Genomic DNA, 24,341 nt, shown 5'->3' on the forward strand with positions numbered 1-24,341 from the left:
GCTCACTCTACTATACTGATGTGTTACATATTTGAAGCCCAAAACTGTATACAGTATTCCAGATGTGGTCCAGTGAGTACTCAGCAGAAGGAGATAATCTCCAACGCAATCTCCCCATATTCCTCTCTGCTGGCAGGGAACACTGCTGGCGTGTTCAGTTTGCTGTTCACCAGGACAAGAAAAACACAGTATTAGATGTAAAACTTTCTGATCTCTTCTTTGGCCTTGTCACCTACAGCCTGTATTTTATCACTTAGCACTCTGTGTTAGGTTTCTCTCTGGTTTAGCTTCAGGTGTCTCTTCCTCTCTTCTGCAAATCCCAATCTGTCTTTTTTTTTTTTTTTTTTTTTGTATTCATCTGTTCCGGCTTTTCCTGTGAAGCTCATATTTTCTGCACTTAGACCTCTTGGGATTTGTCTGTGTAAGGGTATATAATAGGGACAACACAGAAGCAATGATAATAAAGATTAGATGGTGTTTTATGTGTTGTTCTTGGTAGATATTGCAGTCTGCTGAAATTGCAGGAAGTCCCATTTGACCTATGAAGCTTTGAGGAATCTTGTACAGGGTGAGCTGTATTCACTGTACCTGAGCACAGGCCTAGTAAATAATTGCAAGCACAAATATTTTCAAAGCATAACTTACAAACACAGATGAAATACCTCATTAGGCCATTGGAAATTTAGATAAGCTTTTGGGCTTGTGTGCTTTTTTTTTATATTTCAAATATGAAGACTTCTGTTTCACACCTGAAAGTACATACACATCTTGCCTTGCCCGTGTTCTTATGCCATTGTGTGATGAATGCTATCTGCTGTCACCTCAAGGACCCCTTATATTTTTTTTTTGCCCACCTCTCACAAATGCTGGAGGAAACATTCCTGACAAGGACGCATCAGTTGAGGCTCTCCTCTAAGCTGTGATAATACTACTGCTTCTTAAAGTTCCAGTTTTCATGTGGCAGAACAACTTACCTTCCCATTGAAGCTAGTTATTCAAACAGCTGGGCTACACCCCCTTTTTTTTTTTTTTTCTCCCGTGAGAAGAATTCTACCTGCAGAGGGTAAGTAGCCTCTTTGCTGTGTGGGAAGTCAAGTCCCGGTGGGATCTGTCTGAGTTCCGCTGTCAGTCATACATGAATATTTCAAGAAGCATCAGGTTGAATTTTTTTAAAAGTTGAGTAGTAATATGCTCTGACTTCTGTATAGCTAGAGGTGTTCCAGTGAATCACGTTATGTGAATCCAACCCTTCTGAAGTCACCTCATGTGACTTTTGGTGTGCACCTTTTTTTTTTTAACCTTCCCTTACTTGATAAATTACAAGAATTATCTATTTCTGGAAAACAATTCTTAGCCAATCTGTATGGTGTTCTTAAACTACCTTTTTTTTTTTTTTTTTTCTCTCAGATACCTTGTCCTGTGTGTCATTTCTCAATTTGTAGAATACATAATGCAGAGCATGTGGGATTATCGTTGCTCTGTTGCAAGTACTTTAGTGCCTCAGAACAGTTCCTGCAATGGATAAGGATTCATTTTCACTGGGACAGACATCTTGGATGAAGTTCCTAAAACTAGAGAAAGTGAGGAGTAATGCATGAAGTTACGCTGCCAGAGTACAGAACAGGAATACACAGGAAAGTTGGATCAGGTGAATCGAGGCTGGGCCCTAGAAGGTACTTTGCTTTGTTAGGATTGGCAACTTACCTTCTTGCACTGACACGCAGCCTCGTCAGTTGTGAGAAACAAGAAATGAAATGACCTCTCAGGGCTGCCCTGTCTGTACGGTATGCTTCCCAATGTTTCCTCTGCATCCCAGTAGGAAGCAGTTTAAAACATTGCTGGGCAGAGGGTGTGTGATTTACAGGTTTGATTACTGGCACTTAGGATTGCAGAATGCCATTGGCTTCCAGTTCTTGGTAGCACAGGTGAGCATCCCATCCAGCTGTTAGCACGATCAGAAATGATTCTTGATTGAAGTGGCTAATAATTGTAGACCTTATGAAGAAGTACCTTCATAGATTTTATTGTACAGTCTGTCATTTGACCTTCTTAGAGTCTGGAGACTCATCTCAAGATTGCTGATGATTTTGAAAGTTTTCTTTGTGTTCCTTCTTGGTTTAACTTTCAGTTCTTGTGATGTTCTTTCCTCACCCTGACAGAATATCCTTCAACAAGTAGATACTGGCAGTGTTCAGTCCTGGGCTGAACCCTAGCTGTTCATCAGACTAGTGCTGGTCAATCTACGAAACATAACAAAAACACGTCTTTTAAGGCAGTCAATCCATTAAGTATCTGTGTAAAAGTATCCTAATTACACACTCCTATACTTCAGTGTGCCCCTATGTGCTTATAGCTCCTCTAAGCAAAGCAGGCTAGGATATTAGAATGCTTGAATTCTTTTAGCAGAAGCTAAGTTCATGAATGCCAGGAAAGAGAAAATTGAATGCTGTTGTGCAGATAGTGCTATGTAAAAACTGTTTTATCTAGGTAGTAATTTTAAAACCTTGTGTAAATCCCAAACGTTTGGGGGGATGCAAGTGTTCTACTGCTGAAACTTCCTATTCTGCTTTTTGTAGAGGAATGTGTATGTGCATAGTTGATTGTAAACCACAGGGAAAAGTAAATGTGTATATTATAATTTATTTGTAGTTCATTGGTTATGTTTGGTATTTATTGCAGAATAATACTATGTAATCTTGTATATGTCTCAACTTCAAAAATTCTAATTGCTCTACATGGAGCTATCTTTGGCACTTAAAAGTTTCACTTAAGTGAAAAGCTGTGAGCCAAATTCATCAAACTACATGAAAATAAAATGTTTTGAAGAAAAGATCTTATTTGTATGTACCAGTAAAGTCCATTAATCTTCAAAAAAATTTTGTTTGTAACTGGCATATCAATCCCACCCTTGCAGTTGAATTTTTGTTTTCATGAAGTACACAAGATAAACTTGCAATACAGTAAGAATTGTACTTGACTCAGAGTTGATTAAGGGTCTGGAGCACCTCTCTGATGAGGAAAGGCTGAGAGAGCCAGGACTGTTCAGGCTTGAGAAGAGAAGGCTAAAATACCTAAAGGGGGGTGTAAGAAGATGGAGCCAGGCTCTTTTCAGTGGTGCCCAGTGCCAGGATGAGAGGCAGTGGGCACAAACTGGAAGGCAAGAGAGATTCTTTCTGTCTAAACACCAAGAAGGCCTTCTTTACTGTGCCATGATGGAGCACTGGCACAGGTTGCCCAGAGGGTTTGTCTTCCTCTTTGGAGATCTTCAGTAGCCACCTGGACGTGGTTTGAAACAGATGACTCCAGAGGTCCCCTGCAATTATCAGCCCTTCTGTAATTCTGTAATGGACTGCTCCGTAATTACAGCTCTGCGATTTTTTATTATTTGTGGTGTTTGTCTTCCAGATTTAGTGGTTCTTGTAGTTCTTAAAAGTCAGGGGAATCACTGAAGACAGTTTTACTTTATGAATTGTGTAAACAGTAAGTACGGTGAATAGGTTAGGAATTATTTTTTTCCGGTACTGTGAGCAGCCTTAAGAGACGTGTATCATTTTAAAGGAGTAATATAATCCAAGACAGCAATTTTAAATCAATCCAAAGTGCAGTGACCTTTAGTGAGAGTTGTCTGGGAGGAAGCACTTTCCTTTGTGCCACTGTCTAGGAGGAGCCAACTAAGCAGCAAATGCTGGAGTCTGGATGATCTAGCAGAGTCACTTAGCTTTTTCAGGGTGAAGCTTTGTGTAGGTATTCCCGGATGTTACTAATTGTGGGTGGAGTAACTGTGGTTACTGATTCCGGTGGGACAACTGAAAGCTACTTCTTGGTTATCTCTACAAGCCCACTGGTCCAAACTGTCTGATTTGATTTCTGACCAACAGAGTGCCAGTGTGAGATAACTGTGTCTGCAAAAAATGCTCGTATGCAGTGACACACTGTATAAAATATAATCAAATATAACAGTGACATACAAAGGAAGAAAAACCCAGTGGTCTTCCAAGTGGAACATGCTGCAAATTGCCATGGGCATTTGAATCTCCAGAGATATTCTGCCCTGAGCACTGAGCAAGTGCAACAGTGTAGTGATGAGCCTGTTATCTGTAGCCTAGTGCCTGTTGGCATGGCCAGCAGAGCCTGAGCTAACAGTCAAGAAAACCACCAGGGAAGATCACGAAGTGCAGGTCAGGAACAAGGTCACGATAGCAATGGTGTTTGAGGTTTGCCTCTGATTTCTTTGTCTCTTCTGTACTTTGAAGGACTGAGCTCTCTTGGCTGTCAAGTCTGCGTTTTGCACAATGTTGCATTTCCTTATCGCAGCCAAATTGTTCATAGGAGAATATTGGTTAGATACAGAAAACCAGCTTACATAGACTAGAAGAAGCAAGACCAAGCTGTGGACAACAGGCTCTCTTGCTTTGTCCGCTTTAATCAGCGCATTCGCTCTCAACTTCTGTTGGCATTTTATCCAAGGATTATGTCAGATGTTTGCCTTTTGCTGTGCTTCTCTGACAGCGGTCATTCAGGCTACGTTCTACTGAAAATTCAGAAGCGGTTTCTTGAGTGCAAGTACCCTGCTTGAGACTCTTCACAGTTTTCAGAGATACAGTATTCCTATTTACATCAGATGGAATTGTGAACGCCTAATCTGTGTGAAAACTAGGGCAGGTTATATTCATGTAAATACCCACATTTCAAGTCAGCCTGGTTTAGATTTTTAATTGATTTTTTCCTCAAGATTACAGTACCTAAAAGAAATAGTAGTAACAGGTGATCAAGTTGCTTCCTGTGCCAAGAATGTCAGTGAGACCATTAAGTGAAATCAATATGAGAATTTTTGAGCACTTGATGAGTTGATGGGAAGGTTATGTGAGACTGCTTGCCGGTGTGTGAGGTGCAGCTTTGCAGAGGCAGCTGGATAGGCTAGATCAGTGGGCTGAGTCCAATTGCGTGATATTCAGCAAGGTTAAATGCAGGATCCTGCTCTTGGGGCATAACAACCCGATGCAGTAGTATAGCAACTGGGAAACTTGCCCAGCTGAGAAGGAGCAGGGGTACTGTTTGACAGCTGGCTGAATGTGAGCTAGCAATGTACCCAGGTGGCCCAGAAGGTGAATGGCATCCTGCTCTGTGTCAGAAATAGTGTGGCCAAGACTAGGGAAGTGATTGTCCCCTTGTGTGTGGCACTGGTGAGACTGCACCTCAAATACTGTGTTCAGTTTTGGGTCCCCATGAAGGCTACTGAGTTGCTTGAGTGTGGAAAAGAGCAATAAAGCTGGTGAAGGGAATAGAAAACACGGCTTCTGAGGAGCAGCTGAGGGAAGTGGGGTTGTTTCTTCTGGAGAAGAGGAGGCTCAGGGGAGACGTCATTGCCCTCTACAACTACCTGAAAGGAAGTTGTATTGAGGTGAGTGTCAGTTTCTCTTCTCAGGTGACAAGTGCTAGGACTAGAGGAAATGGCCTCAAGATGTGTCAAGGGAGGTTCAGGTTGTATGTGAGGAAGAGTTTCTTCGTGGAGAGGATGGTGAAGCATTGTAGCTGGAGGTGTTTAAGAGATGTGTGGATGTGGCATGAAGGGACAAGGTTTAGTGATGGCACTTGATAGGTCAGGTTGATGATCTTGAAGGTCTTTTCCAGCATAGATGATTATGATTCTGTGATTCTGTCTAAAGAAGGACGGGAATTACACAGAGGTGTGCTTTCTTAATAATGAATGGGTCCAACTAATGTTTTCATGTAGAATTTAATGTAGAGTTTCCATTCTGCCTTGGCACCCTACTATTACTTGAAGCTTTGCAAAGCAAATGCAGATGCAAATCAGCATGACTTCTTTTACTTCTGATAATGATCACAGCTCGCTCCCCCTTTAGCACAGGCTGGGAATATCCTTCATGTCATGCATCGTGATCGCGCTGTGCCAGAACAGAACAGATTCCAAGGCTGGGTGATTGCCTGCTGTTGACACTTGCTGGCTTCCTATTTGCAAGTGCATCTTTTGGTGCTCTCTTTTGGCAGAATGAGAGTGCTCGTTGTCCCTGCATAGACTACAAAACACTTGGATCACTTCTTCGTGTGACATGAATAAAATACGTGTTTGAGGGGGAAACACGTGGAAAAGGGGGAAGAAAGTGCACAAAAATTCTAATGTTTGCTCCCTTTGTACGCTTAATAAGGTTGTAGCTGAGTTCTTTGTTTGGACCAGGCAGTAAGCCCATGGCAATATACCCATTAGTGATGCCCTGCAACATCTACAACAAAGGTTTTCATGGACAAATCAATGGCATTTTTGCAACGTATTTTCATAATCTTTCTCTACTGTTTGTATTATCTACAAAACAAGGTACATTTATGGCTAATAATTCTAAGTGGCTTTGATTAGGCAGGATTTGCATTTAGAAAGGTTAACAAAAGTTAGCAAATTTAATACCATTTTAGCAGAAAGATCAGAAGCTAAGGTGTCTTTTCAGTTTATCAGTGTTCCCTGTAGTTTGTTGCTCCTATCAGGTGCCTGAAGCCATGAGAAGTTTTGATGCTGAAATTTGCAGGAGTTCAAGCAACAAACTTTGGATATATAGAACAGCCAGAGAGGTTTTTTTAGATTAGTGTTTAAAAATGTGTTGTGAATATAAAATGAAGGATCAGAATGTGTCAAAGCTGTGTATTTTTTAAGGCCATAGTGCTTTTGCAGTAAGTAAAGAAACGTGGTTGTTTAACTTGCAGCAAAAGGCTGTATTTTCCAAATGACTGAGGCTAAAGGTAGGTTGAACTTTCAGACTTCTGGCAGATAGCATTGAGCATGTGTTTATTTCCTTGTATAAAGAGGTATACTGTGCTGGATATTTACTGGGCTATGTGTGCCTGGCTGTGAGGTAGGGGTTGGCTTCCCTTCCTGCATCCTTATTAACAGCTTTTGTTATTTGAACGAATCTCATTTTTGCTTCAGTCCTCCATTATCCTTGTAAGAGATCTTCACTACCAATCTGGAGGTAAGGCAGATTAATTGTTACCTTGCTCTAACTGTAGTTGCAAGGTGGTTTAATTGTATCTCACTAGGATGTTAGTTCTCGCTTCTGATATTCTGGATTTTATTCAGTGCCCTGTTAGAGAACTCACCAGTCCTCTTGCTGTACTTCAGTGATCCTGTTGCAAAGAACTGAGCTCTGCAATACCTGCCTGTTAACTGCCTCCCTGGTTATTTTTTAATGGAAGCACATCTGAGCCTGCAGGTTTCAGCCCTAGTTCTCGTAACAAGAAGTGCTTCTCTTGATGTCTCTTACTGCCCTGTTATTTAGGCCTGTCACAGGAACTTCACCTTCCACCATGTTTTAGGAAATCCTTTTCCCCATCCTTTCCCTCTTCTTGCCCCTACAGTTTACTGTTCTGTACTTACATGCCTCTTATTTAAAAAATAACAAGCAAAAATTGAGCTATCCGTTCCTTGGGAAGAATGGGCCCTCTCTTCTTACTTCTACCCACAGCACGAGTAGCGTGCTTCCTTTGTGATTTCTCTGAACAGTGGGTTGTGCTAGTATATATGTGTTGCACTGGGAAATGTTGCTGCTCTTTGTAGCAGAGCTTCATAAAAAAAAAAAAAAAAGAATTCTTTTATTGCTTGAAGCTCCTTTACACTCTTTTACTTTCTACTTCCCTTGATATGTACAGCAACGTGCGAGAATTGCTGCTGTAAAATTTGTGGAAATTTCCTTCATTGCGACTGGAAGTATCTAGACAAGATCCCTCTGATAGACAAAAAAGAAATTAAACTTCAGTTTGCAGCTGGCCATTATGTTGCAGCAATAGCATTGCTGTCATCTGGGTGCCTAGGGTATGTCCCGACGGACTTCTTCTCTATAAAGATTTTAAATAAATATGACAGGAGCCCAATACCCTTCTGTCAATTTTAATGTCATAGCAGCAAGAATTCAGAGCGAGTATACTCAAGAGGTCTGTCTTCTCTTCTGAACATGCAGGTTCATAATAGGAATGCCACACTGGTTAATACAAAATTTTGCCATAAAATAGAGGATGAAAATTAGAAAATGGTTTGGCCTTTTGATAAATTAAAGGTGTTCTCTTTACAGCTGGTCATTCTGCTTTCTTAGTGGTGATAAAACTCAAAATGAATGGGTAGGTATTTGGTATGAAAAATCTGCAAACTTTTTTTTGCCGGTTGAAGGTTTATATGTATCAATTTATAAAACAATCTCAGGAAAGACTGTGAAAGGAGGATTACAAATGAATACAAAAACAAGCAGTAAAAGTGTCCGGAGTTGTTATGGCTTTTTGTTCTTTGGGTTCATAAACATAACTATCATGTTTTGACCAAAAACCTGTAGTACTTCCCCTGACTGTTTTTTTAATCCTCCATCAGAGACTTAATTTTCACTGGACCCCAGCATGTTTCTGGGGGCAGAGTCCTGCCTCACCACTTGATTTGCACCTGCCATATGGAAGGGAATCACTACAAGACCGAGAATATGTGGCCACGGACCACATATTGCAGAGGTTTTGAGCTATTTATAAGATCACATGAATTCAGAAGAGTTTACCTGAATCAGGCAGTGCATCATCTTATGCTCCAGACTGCAGCAAAATTTGGTTGCTACAAATTCCCAATCTTTTTATTTACATGTGAAGTGATTGTGCAGTAAGTTAGAGGTGTGTTTTAGGAAAGCAGCAGGTTTGGAGCAGTGTTACCCGTAGTCCTCACTCCTCTGAAAATAAACAATTTGATGATTAATTTGCCATTGTGCACAGTTAATGTGTTACCATTAAAAACAAACAAAAAGCTATTGATTTGAGAGCTAGTCTTTGGGAGCTAAGAGACAGAGGCAGCTAGAGGTTGGGGGAATAGAGAGGATGGGATCATTGCCTTCCTTGTACCCTCTACCAAAAAGTACCATTAAAAATTTCCTCTTGGTTCCTGCTCCTGCAGATGTTGATCTCCCTCTAACCACTTGCTTTTGTAGTTAAACCTAAACGGAGCTGTTTTGTACTGAATTCTTAAAATAGTCAGCATTATGCAGTAATGCTGTAAGTCCCAGGAGCCTGGAGAGTCTTAGTAGTGGGAAGGGACATAAGGAAATGTTATAGAAGCATGAACTGAAAAACAAACAAAAATATATATATATTTTTTTTTGCAATTGAAATGTCTCATATTTACAAAATATTTCTTCAAAATGTGAACATTGAAAAGAATAAGCCATCAGTCACACTGCTTTATGAACTGTCCTGCACTATAGTGTTACAAATGCACACACCTGGCTGTGTGTGTGTGATGGAAGGTGCACTTACTTCAGTAATTGCTATTTCCATTTTTTTAATTGTTTGAAAACCTCATTCCGGTATCATATGTTATCCATTAATTTTCAGTGATTTACTGGGACTCCATTGCTCTGTTCACATCTGCAGAGTAAAAATGACCTACCGAATTGGTAGAGTTCTCCACCTTTAGATGTTGATGGATTTCTAGAAAAGCTATGTCCTATCTCATTAGGAAATTATTAATTGAAATGTTTGTATGTCCCAATGCACACAGGATGACAGAAATGGCTCTTTGAAGTGTACAGGAGAATCAAGGGTTCTTCTAAAATTTATTTATTTTTTGCTAATTTAACTTGGATTGATGCTTAGGTGCAATTTATTTTTAAAATAAATGTGCTTTACTTATGTCTGTTGTCCCTGATTTCAAAGGTAAGGAAGGTGATAACATATTAAGTCAACTCCCGTTATTATATTGTCTATTTTAATAATATCCAGACAGTAGCCAGAGGTACTACCACTATGCAGATGTTTTGGAGAAGCCGTGTTCTTGCTGAGGACACCCCATAGCTACAATTACAGAAACATAACTTCAGACAGCGCTCTAGCAAGAAATGCGCCACCAGGTAGTGGATACGGTAAAATGAGTCATTTTTACAGTCTTTTTATTTCTGTTGTCATCTGCATGGAAACGACCAGTGTAAAATACCATTGCAAACGACTGGTATGAAGTACCAACAGTATTACCGCTGTTTAATGAATTTAAATTCAGCTGAGACTCTGGATGCTTGTTTTAATTCCTCAGACCGATCTGTTTGTCCTCTAAAAGCAAAGCGAAGAAGCAGAGCTATGTATGTGTCACAGAGAAAGGTGTAATCTAAACATGTTATACTAAGTGTTTGGTAATGAATGGTAGAAACCAGTGTAGGCAAGTGGTTAGCTGCCCTCTTGCAGGTGCTATAATACTTGATTAAGGAACAGAAGCTCTGTAGCTGTTATTAATACATGCCATTCAAACAAATGTACCAGGATGTGACAGATCTAACAGACCAAACTAGAAAATTAGCAGTTGTTTTTGTTAGATTAACAGAAAAATTGCTAAAGGTATTGACATTCAGGGGTTTTTAGTTGCTTGAAGACTCCTATATCCCATTTAAATGAATGGCTACTATTACAGAACTATATTCAGATTTAACAGCACATTGATCCGTTATCCATTTGAATTGCCACAGATTTTATTATCACTTAAAAATCTGGACATTTGTTTCACAGTGAGTGAAAGTTTAACATCCAAGAACTCCTCTTGAAATCCTCAGACTGTAATGCTTTAAATCCCATTGCTATTGATTTCTTCAGGGTCATTTTGTGTGTGTTTCCTCAGTATGAAGTTCCAGTCCCATTGACATTAGTGGAAGTTCTGCAGTTGATTTTAGTAATATCAAATGTTGACCTTCTGGATTAAACCCTTAAGATAAATAAGAAGGGAAGAAACCATCTGTTCTGACTGTTCAGGTAGCTGGATGCTTCTAGACGAAAAAGGAAGATTCTGGCTGTCCTAGCACCACGGATCAGCAGCATGGGGGTAGCAATGGTAGCAGAGGAATTAAGTGGTTGCTTCCTGGCAGGTCAATGGAGGTTGTTTTCTCTGTGGAGAAATTCAGTTTCTCAAAGTTCACTTAAACAAATAGCATATAGCAATCAAATAGCAAATAAATTAAATATATTTGTTTAAATAGCATATTAAACAAATAGCATATTTGTTTAAGTGAACTTTGAGAAACTGAATCTCTTTTTGAGAGCTTTGTTCTGTGCCTTCTGTTGTATTAAAAACCTAGCTGGGCTAAGTTCATTAGTGACTAGGGTTTTTTGTTGCTTACTCTTTAATATTAGAAATAAGCTGTTAAATTGAAAACATTTTTTAAACTCTGTCTTCTGTTGCTTCTTTATGAGCTCTAAATACAAGAATACAGCAAGCATGATTCCTTTGCTTCCTGCGTCTGAATTAAGAGGATGTTTTTGTTCAAAGATTTGCTAGTCTCTTATTCCTATGACAAGATTCATTCCCCTTGAAATTGCACTTGCCATTGGATGGTAAGGAGGATTGTGTCAATAATGTTGGAAAGGTTTGAACTAAAGCATGTTCCTGGCCAGGCGACTTGCACAATCTTCAGCCTGGGATCTGACAGTGCAAGACATAACCTTCCAAAGCACCCTTGGTTGTGCTTGGAGCCTTCCCAGGTGTGGCATTTTGAAATGGGCAAGAATTTTGTCACGATCTCTTCTGCTGCAGGGGGAGTTGTGAACATCCACAGGAGTAACAAAAAAGCTGATTTTTGTCTGTGTTGGCATTGGAGAGACTCATGCAACAGTAAGGCGCTACTGCAGCACGGAAACTGCGCCGCATGTGTAGTGCAGAATTGGGTTAAGGAGGCTTCTTGTAATAGTGCTGTGGATGTGGGAGATGGTGTAGTATTTACATACATGAATATGCATACGTGTCTCTCTGTGTCTAGAGTGTCGTTTGGAGTAATAAGGAAAGATAATGCAATTGTTGAAAGCGATAGAGTGAAATGTGCACGTCTGCTGAATTAGTTAATGGCTTGAGGCGTGTGAAGGCGAGGGTGAGGTATGGCTTCTAACAGCTGTGATTGGGACGTTCTGGGCCACTGCTGCGTGTCTCTGAGATGAAGAAATTCACCAGGACAGGAGTGAGAAGCCTTCAGCCTTCTCATTAGCTTCTAACTTCTGCATCCCCTTCGTCGCACTCACATCACACATTCCTAGTGCAGTGTCAATGGCATTTTTCAAATTCTACTCCATCTTCCATCTGCTACAGATGTTGGAGGACCTGCAACAGTGCTGCAACTGAATAATGTATCTCTGATGCTGAGATGATGTAGTGCAGGCCCATAGTTGTCATATTCTCAGTGTGAAAGCGTGTTACCATCATGGGAACATATTCTGAAATGCACTTAACTGTGTGACTAGAGTGAAAAACTTGGTCCTCTCTTCCCTTGGCACCATGGTCTTTGCTGGCCAACCATTTTGCAAATGCTTGAAGTCTGCCCTTCTTAATTCCTTATTTTAGAGTTTCCTTTGAGTTACCAGCATTTAATTATTACTTGCTTTATGTCAGTTTTCGTAGCTCTCATTTTTCTTTTTAAGGGGCTACAAACGCTATGTGGGCTAATGCTGCAGTTAGACGAGGTTGAACCCTGATACACAAACCAACTGTGGACTGTTTCTAAATCCTCTGAGCCTATAGAAAAGGTGAAATACTTAAGTCTTTGTTCTGTGATCAGAAGAAGGCAAGAAAGAAATTTACTCTCTGTATAGCTTGTACAACAATGTAGATGACAGATTGTGGATAGCAATCTCTCTTTCTTAAATAATTTTCTCCGTGGCTAAAACATGCACTAAACCCAAAGATGAATGAGATTGATCTGGTGAGATTAATCAGGCCATATGCTGCGGCTAGTTGATGGTGATTGTAAGAACAATGAATGTCAATCGGTTGCTATCAAATGTAATGGGCAGTGATTTACCATCTCATTAAAAGATCAGGACACACAATTTGCTTGTGTATGAATAGCCAAGCAAATAGTCATTACAATGTCCTGCTAGGGCTTTAGGCTCTTCCTATGCAGACAAATGCAAGCTTTCAGGAAGAAAAGGGTTGAGCAGAGTGGAACCTAGCTTATGGGATATATTGGGACACAAACTAAACACGTGGAGACAAGAAAATTGTTCTCTAAAAGTAGCGTGTGGCTGTGTGTGCATGTATGTGTATGCCTGGGTATCCATATATATATAAATATATATGAACACATACATATACACACACTTCAGTTCATCGAGAGGAAACATTTCTTTTCCTTGTTTTAGTGTCTGCCACAACACCTGGATTTTTTCGAGGGTGTATACTTACTGTACAGAAAACTCAGAGGTTCAACAGTGCCATCCTGTGGGTGATCTTAAAGGTTTGAAAGTTATGGCAGATAAATAAATGACCTCAACAGGATAAATTAACATGGAATATCAGATACTGTACGTCCCTGCGCAATCAACTAGCATATTTCCCTCTGGTAGTCAGTCAGGCTAATTATTACTTTTCTGTCCAGAAAATTAATAACCTAAATGCATTACAGCCAATTGGAAAGTATTTCAGGCAAGCTGATGAGCAGTGTGCTTGTTAGTCTTTCTCTATTGCTGAGAAATGTGCTTTTAATCATCTCAGTGTGTTTTTAATCATCTCAGAATTTATTTTTGCAGACAATGCCAAAATTAAAAGCAACCACGTAAATTCAAATAAGCACCGCTAGAAAGTAGTATCTGGACATCTTTAAAAAGGAATTAAACTAGGAATAGTTAGCTTTAATGTTTCATAACCAGAATATATGAATTTCCAAGTAACCTTGAAGATTAAGCCGGGTGGTTTGAACAACTTGCCAAAACGGTTTTAATTCTAGAAAGCCAAGGGCGAGATTAAAGTCAGAAGTTTTGTTGACTGAAGTTGGATTTCCGACTAGAGTATTTTGAGGACTTTTTGTTCATAGAGCGACTGTTTTGGTAGGCACAAGGTATAAAACCTGCTCTAATTAGGGAACAGTTGGGGGATCAAGGGGTGATTGAACATACTACTTAATGTTATTCACTTTGCTTGCCTAAGCAACTTGTTAAGGAGGCTGCATGGTGTGTTTACTTGGAAAATGAGCAAAGAAATAGAGGGCGAGCTGGTCAATAGAAGGTTATTCTCCCTTTTCAAGTCCTTGCTATATTGGGGTGTTCGAGGGGCGAGGTGCTGTCTGCATGCTGCCTTTGCCCAGCAGTGCGGGTGCGTCTCCAGTTGGCAGCAGGTCTCTGGCATTGCTCCTTCACACTCCATAGTCAGGGAGGCCAGCTACAGGTCAGTGCATGCCACTGGGTGGCTTGAGAGAGGCAAGGAAACACAAAAAATTCACCATCGCTTTTTGATAGTTAAAAATTGTGACATGGTTTGTGGTTCCTAAGTCTCTGAAAAACATGTCATGCCATTATTTCATGCATCTGTTTGCCAGGCCCCTGTAACAGCAGATGATGACGACTGGTAAGAGGACAAATAATTATTTCCCACAAAGAGGAAAAGACAAATATGAGCTACACACGTTTAGAAGATAATGCAGTTTAATGTAGTTTTAAAGCAATTACCATTTTTGTACCTATTTAAAAAAAATAATTCTAGCCTAGCAAAAAAATGGTGTGTGTTCAGTTCTATCCTTTTTAAAGCAGGCTAGCCTGTTTAAATATTTCCATACTGGGAATCCTGAGTCTGTGCTTATACCCTGATCTACAGTACTGAAATGAATTCTGGATGAATCAGATGTATCAGGAAAATAATCTCTTGTGATATCTAATCGAAGACGGAGAAGATAATGAAATTTCAAAGTTTAACCTCTGCACGGGTGTCTCTTTGTAGTCCTTGTAATTTCAAGGTTAACTTGAGCCCCAGAATACCAGCACTTTTACAACTTTTTCATGTTTCTATACTGATGTGAATGTGTTTAAGCTGTATAAATGTCTAATTCTGGTTTTGAATCTCCTTAAACTCTTGGTCTTAATGTTACTTTATTTTCAGGAGGTTCTGCATTTAATTCTCTGGTATTTTAAAGGTGTCTGCTATTACTAGTTTTAAATGCATGTCTTTAACTTTCTGCAAGTGTTATTTTTCTATGTATACTATTTTCTATGTATACTATAAAGAAGATAAATGGGAACAATATTCTCCAGCCTTGCGTATACAGAGCGCAAATAGGTCTTAGCTCTTTACTCACGTAGAAGGTTCTGCATGCCCTCTTGGTTATTTTTTCCATCTTTATTTCTGCTCTGATTCTTTTGTTATGGTGTTTCTGGACTGAATACAATATTTTATACGACATATATTGTGAGGTACTATGTTTACCATTGCTTTTTCCTGTTCTTTATTTGTTTTAGTGTGTTTTCATTTTTCCAATTGCCAGTGATTATTGAGTGCTAGCTTTGATCCATGGTTCTATTTCCTAGTTAGTTATCTCTAAACGCAGTCTTTTATTCTGAATCATGCTTTGAGTAATGCTTACCATCTTTTATCCAGATCAGGACTGCCACTCAACCAGCCACTGGAAACTGGCATCAGATCCACCCTGTCAAGTAACACGGTGCTAGGCAATCAAGGTGCTGCAAACAGGGCAGAGGCTGGGCTCCTTCCTGTGCTTTGGACCACTCTTAAAAAGTTGTGTGGTCTGTATATGTACGTAGCCTGTGCGTGTGTGTGCATACACTGCGCAGATTCAGTTAATGACTATAACAATCACTATTTACTTGGAAAACTGATTAGTTCAGTTTCTATATTTCAAATGGAATGGGATAAATAACCACCTCTGCATGTTTTCCGTGGGCTGTAGGAGATTCCACAGTAATGCCTTTGTGTTTGTCTTTGCAATATTTCTGTCAGACTTGAGCTCAACCAGTCCCTCTGAGGTGAAGACGTAAGATTTTAGTGTTATTAATGCCTCATTTCATCTAGTTAATGATCTTTTCAAGTATTCCATTTACTTGCAATGTCAGATAAAGACCTTATTTAAGCTAAGTATTATGAAATAATGGAAATCTTTATTTTATGTGAATACAATCAGGATAAATGAATCTAGTGGAGATTCGGAAGTTAAATAGGTGCCGTTCTTAGCAGCGTCGCACATGTAAAATCAGGGTAAGTTCTTTGAGCACTGAAATCTTGACAGATGCGTTCTCTTCCTCTGTTATAATAAAACAAGTGTTCGCTCTGAAAATATTGACACACAATAAGCAGTCTGGGAAAATACACTGTTGTATTCCTGCACAACATCAGCTAAGGCTATCATTTAATGATAAACAAATGTGTGCATTAAACAGCTTTAAAACATATATTTGTAAACAAGTACAATTTTTGTAAGAAAGTAATTTTTTTTTGCTTTCTTGCTTACTGATGCCTAAACAAAGGAATGCTGCATCTTCAAAACAACATCTGTCAAACCAATTTTCATCAGATTAAGTATATCCTCAAAGCAACCACCACGGCTTACAAAATAATAGAAATGTAGGTTGTGCTTTACATAAAACACCAATAGAATTTAAAGCACTTGACAGTGTTTTACAAATGTAGCAACAATAGCCTATGCATAGTCTCTAGTTTTGTGTCTATTTTTGGTAAGCTCTTTGGAAGGATAGCGAATGATGTTGGAATACCACAACTGCACTAGATGTCCTGGAGTGTGATTATGAAATTACGGGCCTGGCAGCTAATCTGTATCTGACAAAGCCAATGGTTTGAGAGTCTGGCAGTGGAGATTTGATTCATGCTTTAATTTCATTTTTAATGAGAGAAATCTTTTTGCAGATGATCTTCTTCACAATAAATTCAGTGAGTGATTATCCAGGTCTTTCTCTGATCAGTTGAATTCCTCATTAGTATAGGTGTATGATTATAGATGCTCCGGGCTGATTCTGGTTCAATAGATCATCTGAGATAATTGATAATATTAAAGTTTTAAAGATTTTTTCTGGGACAATGTGATCTAGTAGAAATTAGGAAAAAGATGGTGGCTCTAAGGTAGAATCATAAGGATACAGGTGCATTCAATCATTCACATTTCTGGCCAGCCTTCTGGCTTTTTCCCTGCTAAAGAATAATTAACTTATGTAAATGAGCTCAGTGGTCGGCTGGTGTTACTTCCACTGGAGTGAAGTGTTCACTTGTTGGCTTTTGTAATCAGTTAACTACAGAGGTGAAGCTTCATTGCGGCATTTATTGAGTGCAGTTGCTCAGGTCAGCCAGAAGTGAATGCAGGGTTTTCTGAGGAAAAAAAGAAAAAACAACAAAAGGCCTTTTGGATAGTAGAAGTGCTTGAGCTGGAAGTCAGGTCAGCATTCTCATTAGTTCCCATTGGCTGGAAATCTAGCACAAAGCAAGAGGAGTTCAATCAAAAAACCACAAGGAGGGCAAACAAGGGTGAAAATTGATGTCAAATCCTTTCCAAGTATGGCTGGATGTAGGTAAGTTTTTACAACTCTGGTTTCCATGTAGGTTGTTCCCCTTGTGTTCTGTGCCATCCTAAAATGTTCTGCGTTAACTTTAGGCAAGTTGGCATAAGGCATTCTGGTGACTACCCCACCTGTGAGTCCTGATTACTCTCTTATTCTTAAGATAGTGCTGCTAATGACAGTCCCAGAATAAGCTGTACACAAACAAGGCTAAATACATTATTTCATGATAGAGTTCAAGGTATAGTCTTCATATACAAAGGATATAGTTCTTACCAGGAAAATGGTATTACTGATTTCTTTTCATCTCTACAGGGAGATGTCAACTACATCTGTGTTACTACCTGAAATGTAGAATTCTGACTGGCTTTTAGCATAACTTTTTATGAAAATGATCCCTATATGATCTTCAGCCTAATTCCTGAGACAAAAGAACAGACAACTAAATGAAAAATAAGTACAGAAACGTACGGTATTTTCTATCTCTGTCCAACTTTGTTGTGTACCCAGGGAACTTAGCACTTGTGAGCTCAGGCTCCTTGAATATTAACAGCATTACATTCCTAAACAGGATACCAGAATTTCTGAGAAGACTTAAAATATACAGTGGAAAAAGCTCAATTTGAAACAACCATTATGCTAGAGGTTCCTTCTGGTTTTCAATTTTGGCCAAAACAATGAAACATTTGTTTTTAAAGCAAGAAGTATGGCATGGTGGTGGTTAGACAAGCCATAGCACGTTCAGCAAATATAGGCTCTTTTCAGGAAATGTTGATTTGAATTTCGTGCATCACCCAAGCATAGTGAACACTCAAAGGTCATAGTAAGAATATAAGAAAAAAATCAATCTGATTTGAATTTCTCACAATCTAATATTGTTAATAGGGAAAGAGCAATTTGTTTGATATTGCACTGAGTATGATTAAAGCCAGATCCCATGTGTAATTAAAGAACTTGCTATGTCTTTTTTCTGTTTTTGCCATTCATTTCCTTTATACTGTCGTGGTGTTAGTTTATGAATGGAGCTGTCAGCCACCACAGTACATCTGTGTTTTCTCAGAGTTATTTCTTTGAGTTTGTTGGTCGCCATACAAGATACCTTATCTAGACTGTAATGTACTAATTGGCTCAGTACAATCAGGGTAAAATGAAAGTATTTTGCTGTTGATCTTTGCTTGATATTAGTTTATATTAACAGAAAATAAGATTGAAGAGGTGCTAATTCAGCTAACAAAATACTCTTTCTCATTGCAGGAAATATTACTGGTACTTTGAAATGGAACTATTATAAAGCAAAACTTTTTTTCCCCCTTTTTCTAATCCTTCTACTCTTTATCACTTTTTAAAATTTCTAGGGTTGGTGAGTTTTCTTAAACATCTGGAGTGTTCAGAGACTCTAGCAATACCATGACTTAATCAGGGCTCAGGTGATATTTATTAGACCATTATATCAAGGTCTCATAGTGCGCTGCTTATCACCTTAACTTCGCATAGCATCATACCAAAAATCTTTACAAGCTTTCTATGACAGAGATTTTGTGAAGCTGCTGCTCTTGATCCTGTTGCAGACCTCCACGCGGGTGTATGGTTTTACCATATGCCACCAAAGTTGCTGAGCATATGAAATGTAGGTGCTATGGCAATGCTCACCACCATATGTGCTGGCCTGTCTGCAGTTTGGTCTTCTTGTAAAGGTTGTCAGTTCAGTAGGTCAGTGGTCCAGGGAATCTGATTCCTTGTGTTGACCAAGTGTGAGTTGAATTCTACTGTTGAGTCTGTTCCTATTGATGTGAATGGAAGTCTGCAAATCAAAAAGTGGAGCAGAGTTTGCTTTATGTTTTTTAGCATTTGTTTTATTGTGGACATAGTTCTCCTGTGTAATAGAGTAGATAAATATCTGCTTTAAAGTCTGTGATTTAAAGTATTAGGTCTTGTTTTTTCTAAGACTCGGAATCGTAATTCATTTGACTGACTTATATAAAGTTGGATTTTATTTTATTTTCCATAACAGCAGTAAGTTTAGTCTCATTGCAGTTTCCATTTTTTCTTGCAATACAAATATACTAAGCCCAAAGCATACTGGAGGCAGCTCATATATAAAATTGGACGATTAATAAACCAATGGAAACAAACCAAGACTCTCAGCTTTAAGTAACAAACTAAGCTTTCAGACTAGCCTTTCACTGCTGTCTCTCAATTAACATGAAGTAAGAGCAGTCAAAACATACAGGTCTGTATCAGTGTTCTTGGCTGTAATAAGGCAAAAGTCATTGGAAGAGGAAATTTTTCTTATTTGAAACATTAATTGCCAAAAATGCCACTTTTTTTTTTTCATTGTATGTGTGACATGCTTTTGATTTTTACCTTCTAAATATTTGGTGAAAGTAATCCCTTTTTTTTTTTTTTTCCAGCCCACCTAAGCCAACAGTGTTCATCTCTGGTGTCATTGCTCGGGTAAGATTATCATTAAATTTCTTTCAGCCATAGGAAAATGATTGTAGGCTTTTCAGAATTATTACTGATCAGAACAAAATTAATCTTTTTCATTCCCCTTTCTCTTTTATTATAAAGAGCTTTATGGTTTCTACATTTGTTTCAGTCCCTTTGAGCATTCTGTCTGGGTTTTGTGTGAAATTGAAATTATTGAAATGGCTTCCACTGTTTTAATTTCAGCACTTAAAGTTTATTGGATCTTCTTTTCATATCTAAGGCAGATATTACTGCATTCCTGTCTTTAAAGGCAATTGCATGTAAACCTGCTGCTACAGTTTGACCTGTGATGTGGAGCAGCACTTCTGCCTGTGGTGGCACATGTTTGAAGACACGGAGCTACCCTATGTGCCTTGGGGTACAGGGAGTTCTAGGTGTTTGTTCCCTGACCTTTAACAACAAGCAAGACCTGGAAATCCATAAGCTTAATCATCAGTATTAACAAGCCATTAATTATCTGGTCAGTAATTCGTGCCTTGTGCATAGGGTTTTTACCTTGGCTTTACATGATGGTTATCGCTAGGGTGTGTAAGGTGGTTTACATGTCTACAAACAAGTCAGAGAAGAGCTGCACTTGCATCTTCTGTTTGAGACAACAGGGTGTGAGGGGTCAGAGAGGTATGGAAAAGGCAGAACAGCATAAAGGGGAAAGAATGTAGAAAATGTTAATTCTGAGAAGAGGTGTTTGAAAATTAGAAGCAGCTTGGAGCAGAGAACAAAGTAGAAAAAATATAAAAAGCTAACCTCGTGATCAAGATAAAAATAAAATGCTGGCAGAGTAGAAGTGAAGAATTTGGAGTAGGTTGGAATGGGGTCAGGTGTGAACCAGGCAATCTGAGGTGTCTGCTTTATACAAAATATTTCTGTGTAACACTGTCACCCCATGAACCCATGGAATACAGACTGTTTTTGCCTGTGTTTGTCCCATTTTCCAAACAGAATTTGCAGTGCTGTTCTCTCCCTGTCACTGAGGACTGAGAGAAGTTGTTTCCCACTGCTTTTTGAAAACTTCATGGGACTGACCCTAGAAAAGAAAGTTCTAAGTTGGTGACATGAGGATTACATGTGAACTGATACTGTAGAACAGTAGCAAGTGAGAACTAAGACTAACAGACCTTGTTAGAAGAGCAAGTTAAACTTAAAAGCTAGGGAGCTCCAAGATTTGAGTCAAAAGTAGTTTTAGATCCTGCCTTTCTTCCTACAGAACTAGCATTTCTACAGTTGGTTTTCCTGTGCAGGTCATTTCTCAAGCTGCCTTAGATTATTTGTGAAATAGTTCCTCTTTCTTGCTGTGTTGTGAAAACCAAGTACATTGAATAGATCTGACTCTACGGAGACAGTGAAGAGTGACTTAGCACAAGCATCTATTAAATGCTGAAGTTAAAACATTGTTTTTTTTTTTTTCCCATTGGATTGCTTTAAGATACTGTGTTCTTAGGTGCTATGTATAATTGGAAGAAGCTAAATCTGTGCAGGTGAAATTTTGAACTTGTCTGAAAGAATAGCAAGATACTACGTGTACAGGGGACTTAGAGGAATATGTTGCACTGTTTTGCATCTGCTCTTTACGTTAAAAAAAAAAAAAAAAAAAAAACTTATATCCACTTGAAACGGAACACAGGGATCTAAGGTGTCTTAAATTTTTCCTGATGTGTTCTTCAAACAGGGTGATAAGGACTTCCCTCCAGCTGCAGCTCAGGTGGCTCATCAGAAACCACATCCTTCTGTGGAAAAGCTTCCTCACCCTCAACACGTCAAGCAGCATATTCACCAACCTCGCAAGTGAGCTCTCCATCAAAATCTCAGCCAAACTGCCATCAGTGAACATGTTTGAGAGAAGACAATGACACTTAACGATTTACACTATCAAATCTGTAATATTGACCCCTAAAATTATATTCTGTTTCTTCTACTTTAATTCCAAAGGGCTAATAAGAACGAAGACATTCAGTTGATATACTAGATGGAGAATTTTCCCCTTCTCTGTTTAGTATTTGCGGATCAAGGGTGGGATTTTTTGATAAGACTCTCTTACTGCCAAGACAAAACTTTAGTATGAATATGATTAATGAGCTTAAAGCTTGTACTTTTAGTTCTGGCATTACAATAGCAGATAATTATGTAGTTTTTATGCTAAATCAGTACGGAACAACCCTTTTGTACTGGTACTTTTATTATCTGGAGGGAGTTTGTGTGTGAGACAGACAGATTCCATAGATAGCTTCCTAAAATGTTAGGTGTCAGTGGCTGTGCCCTCTGATTTGAACTAGTGAAATGATAAAAGGGTCCAAATATATTCTCAATTGGACAGAAATCCAGTTGAATCCTCTTTCTACCCCTTCGCACTCGTAGTCTTGCTGAAATTCTTCAGTGCAGGCTCTGCACGTATGGAGGTCTGTGGAATGGAGAGGAAGAAGCAGTCAGAGTTACAAGTACGCTGCTGCTGTAGATGACCGATCTGTGATCTCATGGGTCCCACTGCGGCCTGTATTTTTATGAGGTGGTAATTTCTCAGTTCTAATAACAAGTTGAAGCAGTTCAGGACCTTCCAGAACTGAACTTAAAATAAACTGAAGAAAAATCTGGTTTCTTTTTTAAATTACACTTTGAGATCGCTGTTGGAAGATAAGTGGTAACATCATTAAATGTGTTTAGGTTTATGACCCAACCTCTGTTGTGCATCCTTTCTTTATTGTAAGGACAATAATGGTACAAGGGAATAAAAGTTACCTTTCAGATAAAGCAATTTGATTAGGTTAGGCCACATAATCACATCTTTTCATTACACAGTTCAAAAAGAAAAAAATCACAAGCTCTATCATCTTCCTTCTACAACTCATCTCTATAAAACCCAGGAAAAATATTTTTTTAAACATTCCACCTACATTTTTAAAGTGTACTTCTGTTTTTAACTGACTATAAATACAGTGCAGGTTTTAATGCCGTGTAGGTTCATAAAACTTCTAACATCCTCAAAAACTGGGTACAGGAGCTAGCTCTGCAATCATTTACCTGCCAGCTTAGTTAAAGTTTGTCATCACTTGGTGCTTTACTAGTTCATTTATGTTTAAAAGCAAATACTAGGAAAAACAGTGAACGGGGGTTTTCAAAACAATTTTCTTTAAGATTTTCCTTAAATATCTGCAGTTTCAATAATTATTCTTTGAATAACTGATTTAAAACAACAATTCTGTGAAATACGGCCCATTTCACAAGCAAAATAACTCGCTTCATGTAGGTAAAAGGGACCTGATACGTCCATCTATTTGTAGGCTTGAAATGGAAAAGGTGTTCTACAAAGGATAGGCATGCATGCATATATTTATTCTGCACCCAGGGAGGGATGTACAATCCATGTATGCAGTCCTTATTTTCAATTTAATTAGATGACTACTTGTCTTAGAGAATGAGAACATTGGTTTTAAGAATTATTCTGTATTAGAATATGCATAATTTTTAAATATGCTTTGTTTCTGATGTCGGTACTTCTGAGGCCTTGTTCATTGCCACTCATGAGTGTCCAAGTGATTCACAAATGAGTAATTTATTCATAAAGGTAGAATTGTTGAACCTTGTGGAATATTTATGTGAGCTAATGCACTGGCAGGAACATTTGGAAGATTCAGGACAGCAAGGGGTGGCATCTCATTGGTAGTGCATGGGACTATTGATTGCACTATAGTGCATGGACCATGATTGGGAATGATGTGGATGGGATTCAGCTCTAGTTTTGTGTCTACATCTAAAGTAGTGTCTACACTCAAACTGTAGACAATAATGTAGTCAAAACAGTCAGTGTGCGTATGACGTGACCAACATTTTCAAGACAACCTAAATCACTCTCAACTCTATTAACTGTAGTGGAAAACTAAATTTACTTTGGTATAGTTGCACAGAATTTTGTGGGGCTGGATACCTCTACTCTGTGTCTAGTAACAGCAGGTACAAATGTGTGTTTCTACCTTTTGCAAGCAACACCATATTTCTAGCCTTTTATTAAAAATTGCGAATACAGGTGCTTTTGACTTACAAACTGCTCCTGGTTGTTAATGCAATATATATATACAGCATATATAGACAGTATCTGAATTTTGTCTGTGATTACTTAGATGGATATATATACGTTTGTACAATGGAGTATGACTCCCAAGATAGCTTTAGTGCCTTTTAGAGTGCAGGAATTCCTATACAGTTAGAAAATGTCTCTGTATGAAAGCATATTCTGTATTGTTGGAAGGTATCCATGTTGATGCATAGGTTGCCTTACCAAAGTGTTACCTTGCTGAGAATAAAGAATCATAACTGGTGATCTGGATTGTCTACTGGTGATTATTATACTGGTGTTTATTATACTTTCTAAGTAAGTAAGTATGTCACAATAACATATTGCACAGCAGGTGTTCAGATATTAATATTAAATGATTGCAAAAGAAATTTTCTGGGACTGTCAAAGTGACAATAATGCAACAATAAAGCATGAGATTGTATATTGGGCTCATTTTTCTATAAGCACAGTGCAAATCAGGGTGGAGTTTTGTGGGTTTTATGGAATTTTAGTACAG

The 24,341-nt window shown here is 38.7% G+C and overlaps 1 protein-coding gene across 1 annotated transcript in view; it reads left to right on the forward strand.

The window, feature by feature from the left end:
- Positions 1–24,088, forward strand: part of DAP (death associated protein) — a 45,501-nt gene extending 21,413 nt beyond the window's left edge. The window contains exons 3-4 of the mRNA XM_084509324.1: positions 19,701–19,743; positions 21,446–24,088. Of these exons, the coding sequence (XP_084365450.1) occupies positions 19,701–19,743; positions 21,446–21,565 (163 nt within the window). The 3' untranslated portion in view covers positions 21,566–24,088. The remainder of the gene's footprint in view (positions 1–19,700; positions 19,744–21,445) is intronic.
- The last annotated feature ends 253 nt before the right edge of the window (positions 24,089–24,341 follow it).

Source organism: Aythya ferina (genome assembly GCF_964211825.1).
Source record: "Aythya ferina genome assembly, chromosome: 2".
Classification (NCBI taxonomy): Eukaryota; Metazoa; Chordata; class Aves; order Anseriformes; family Anatidae; genus Aythya; species Aythya ferina.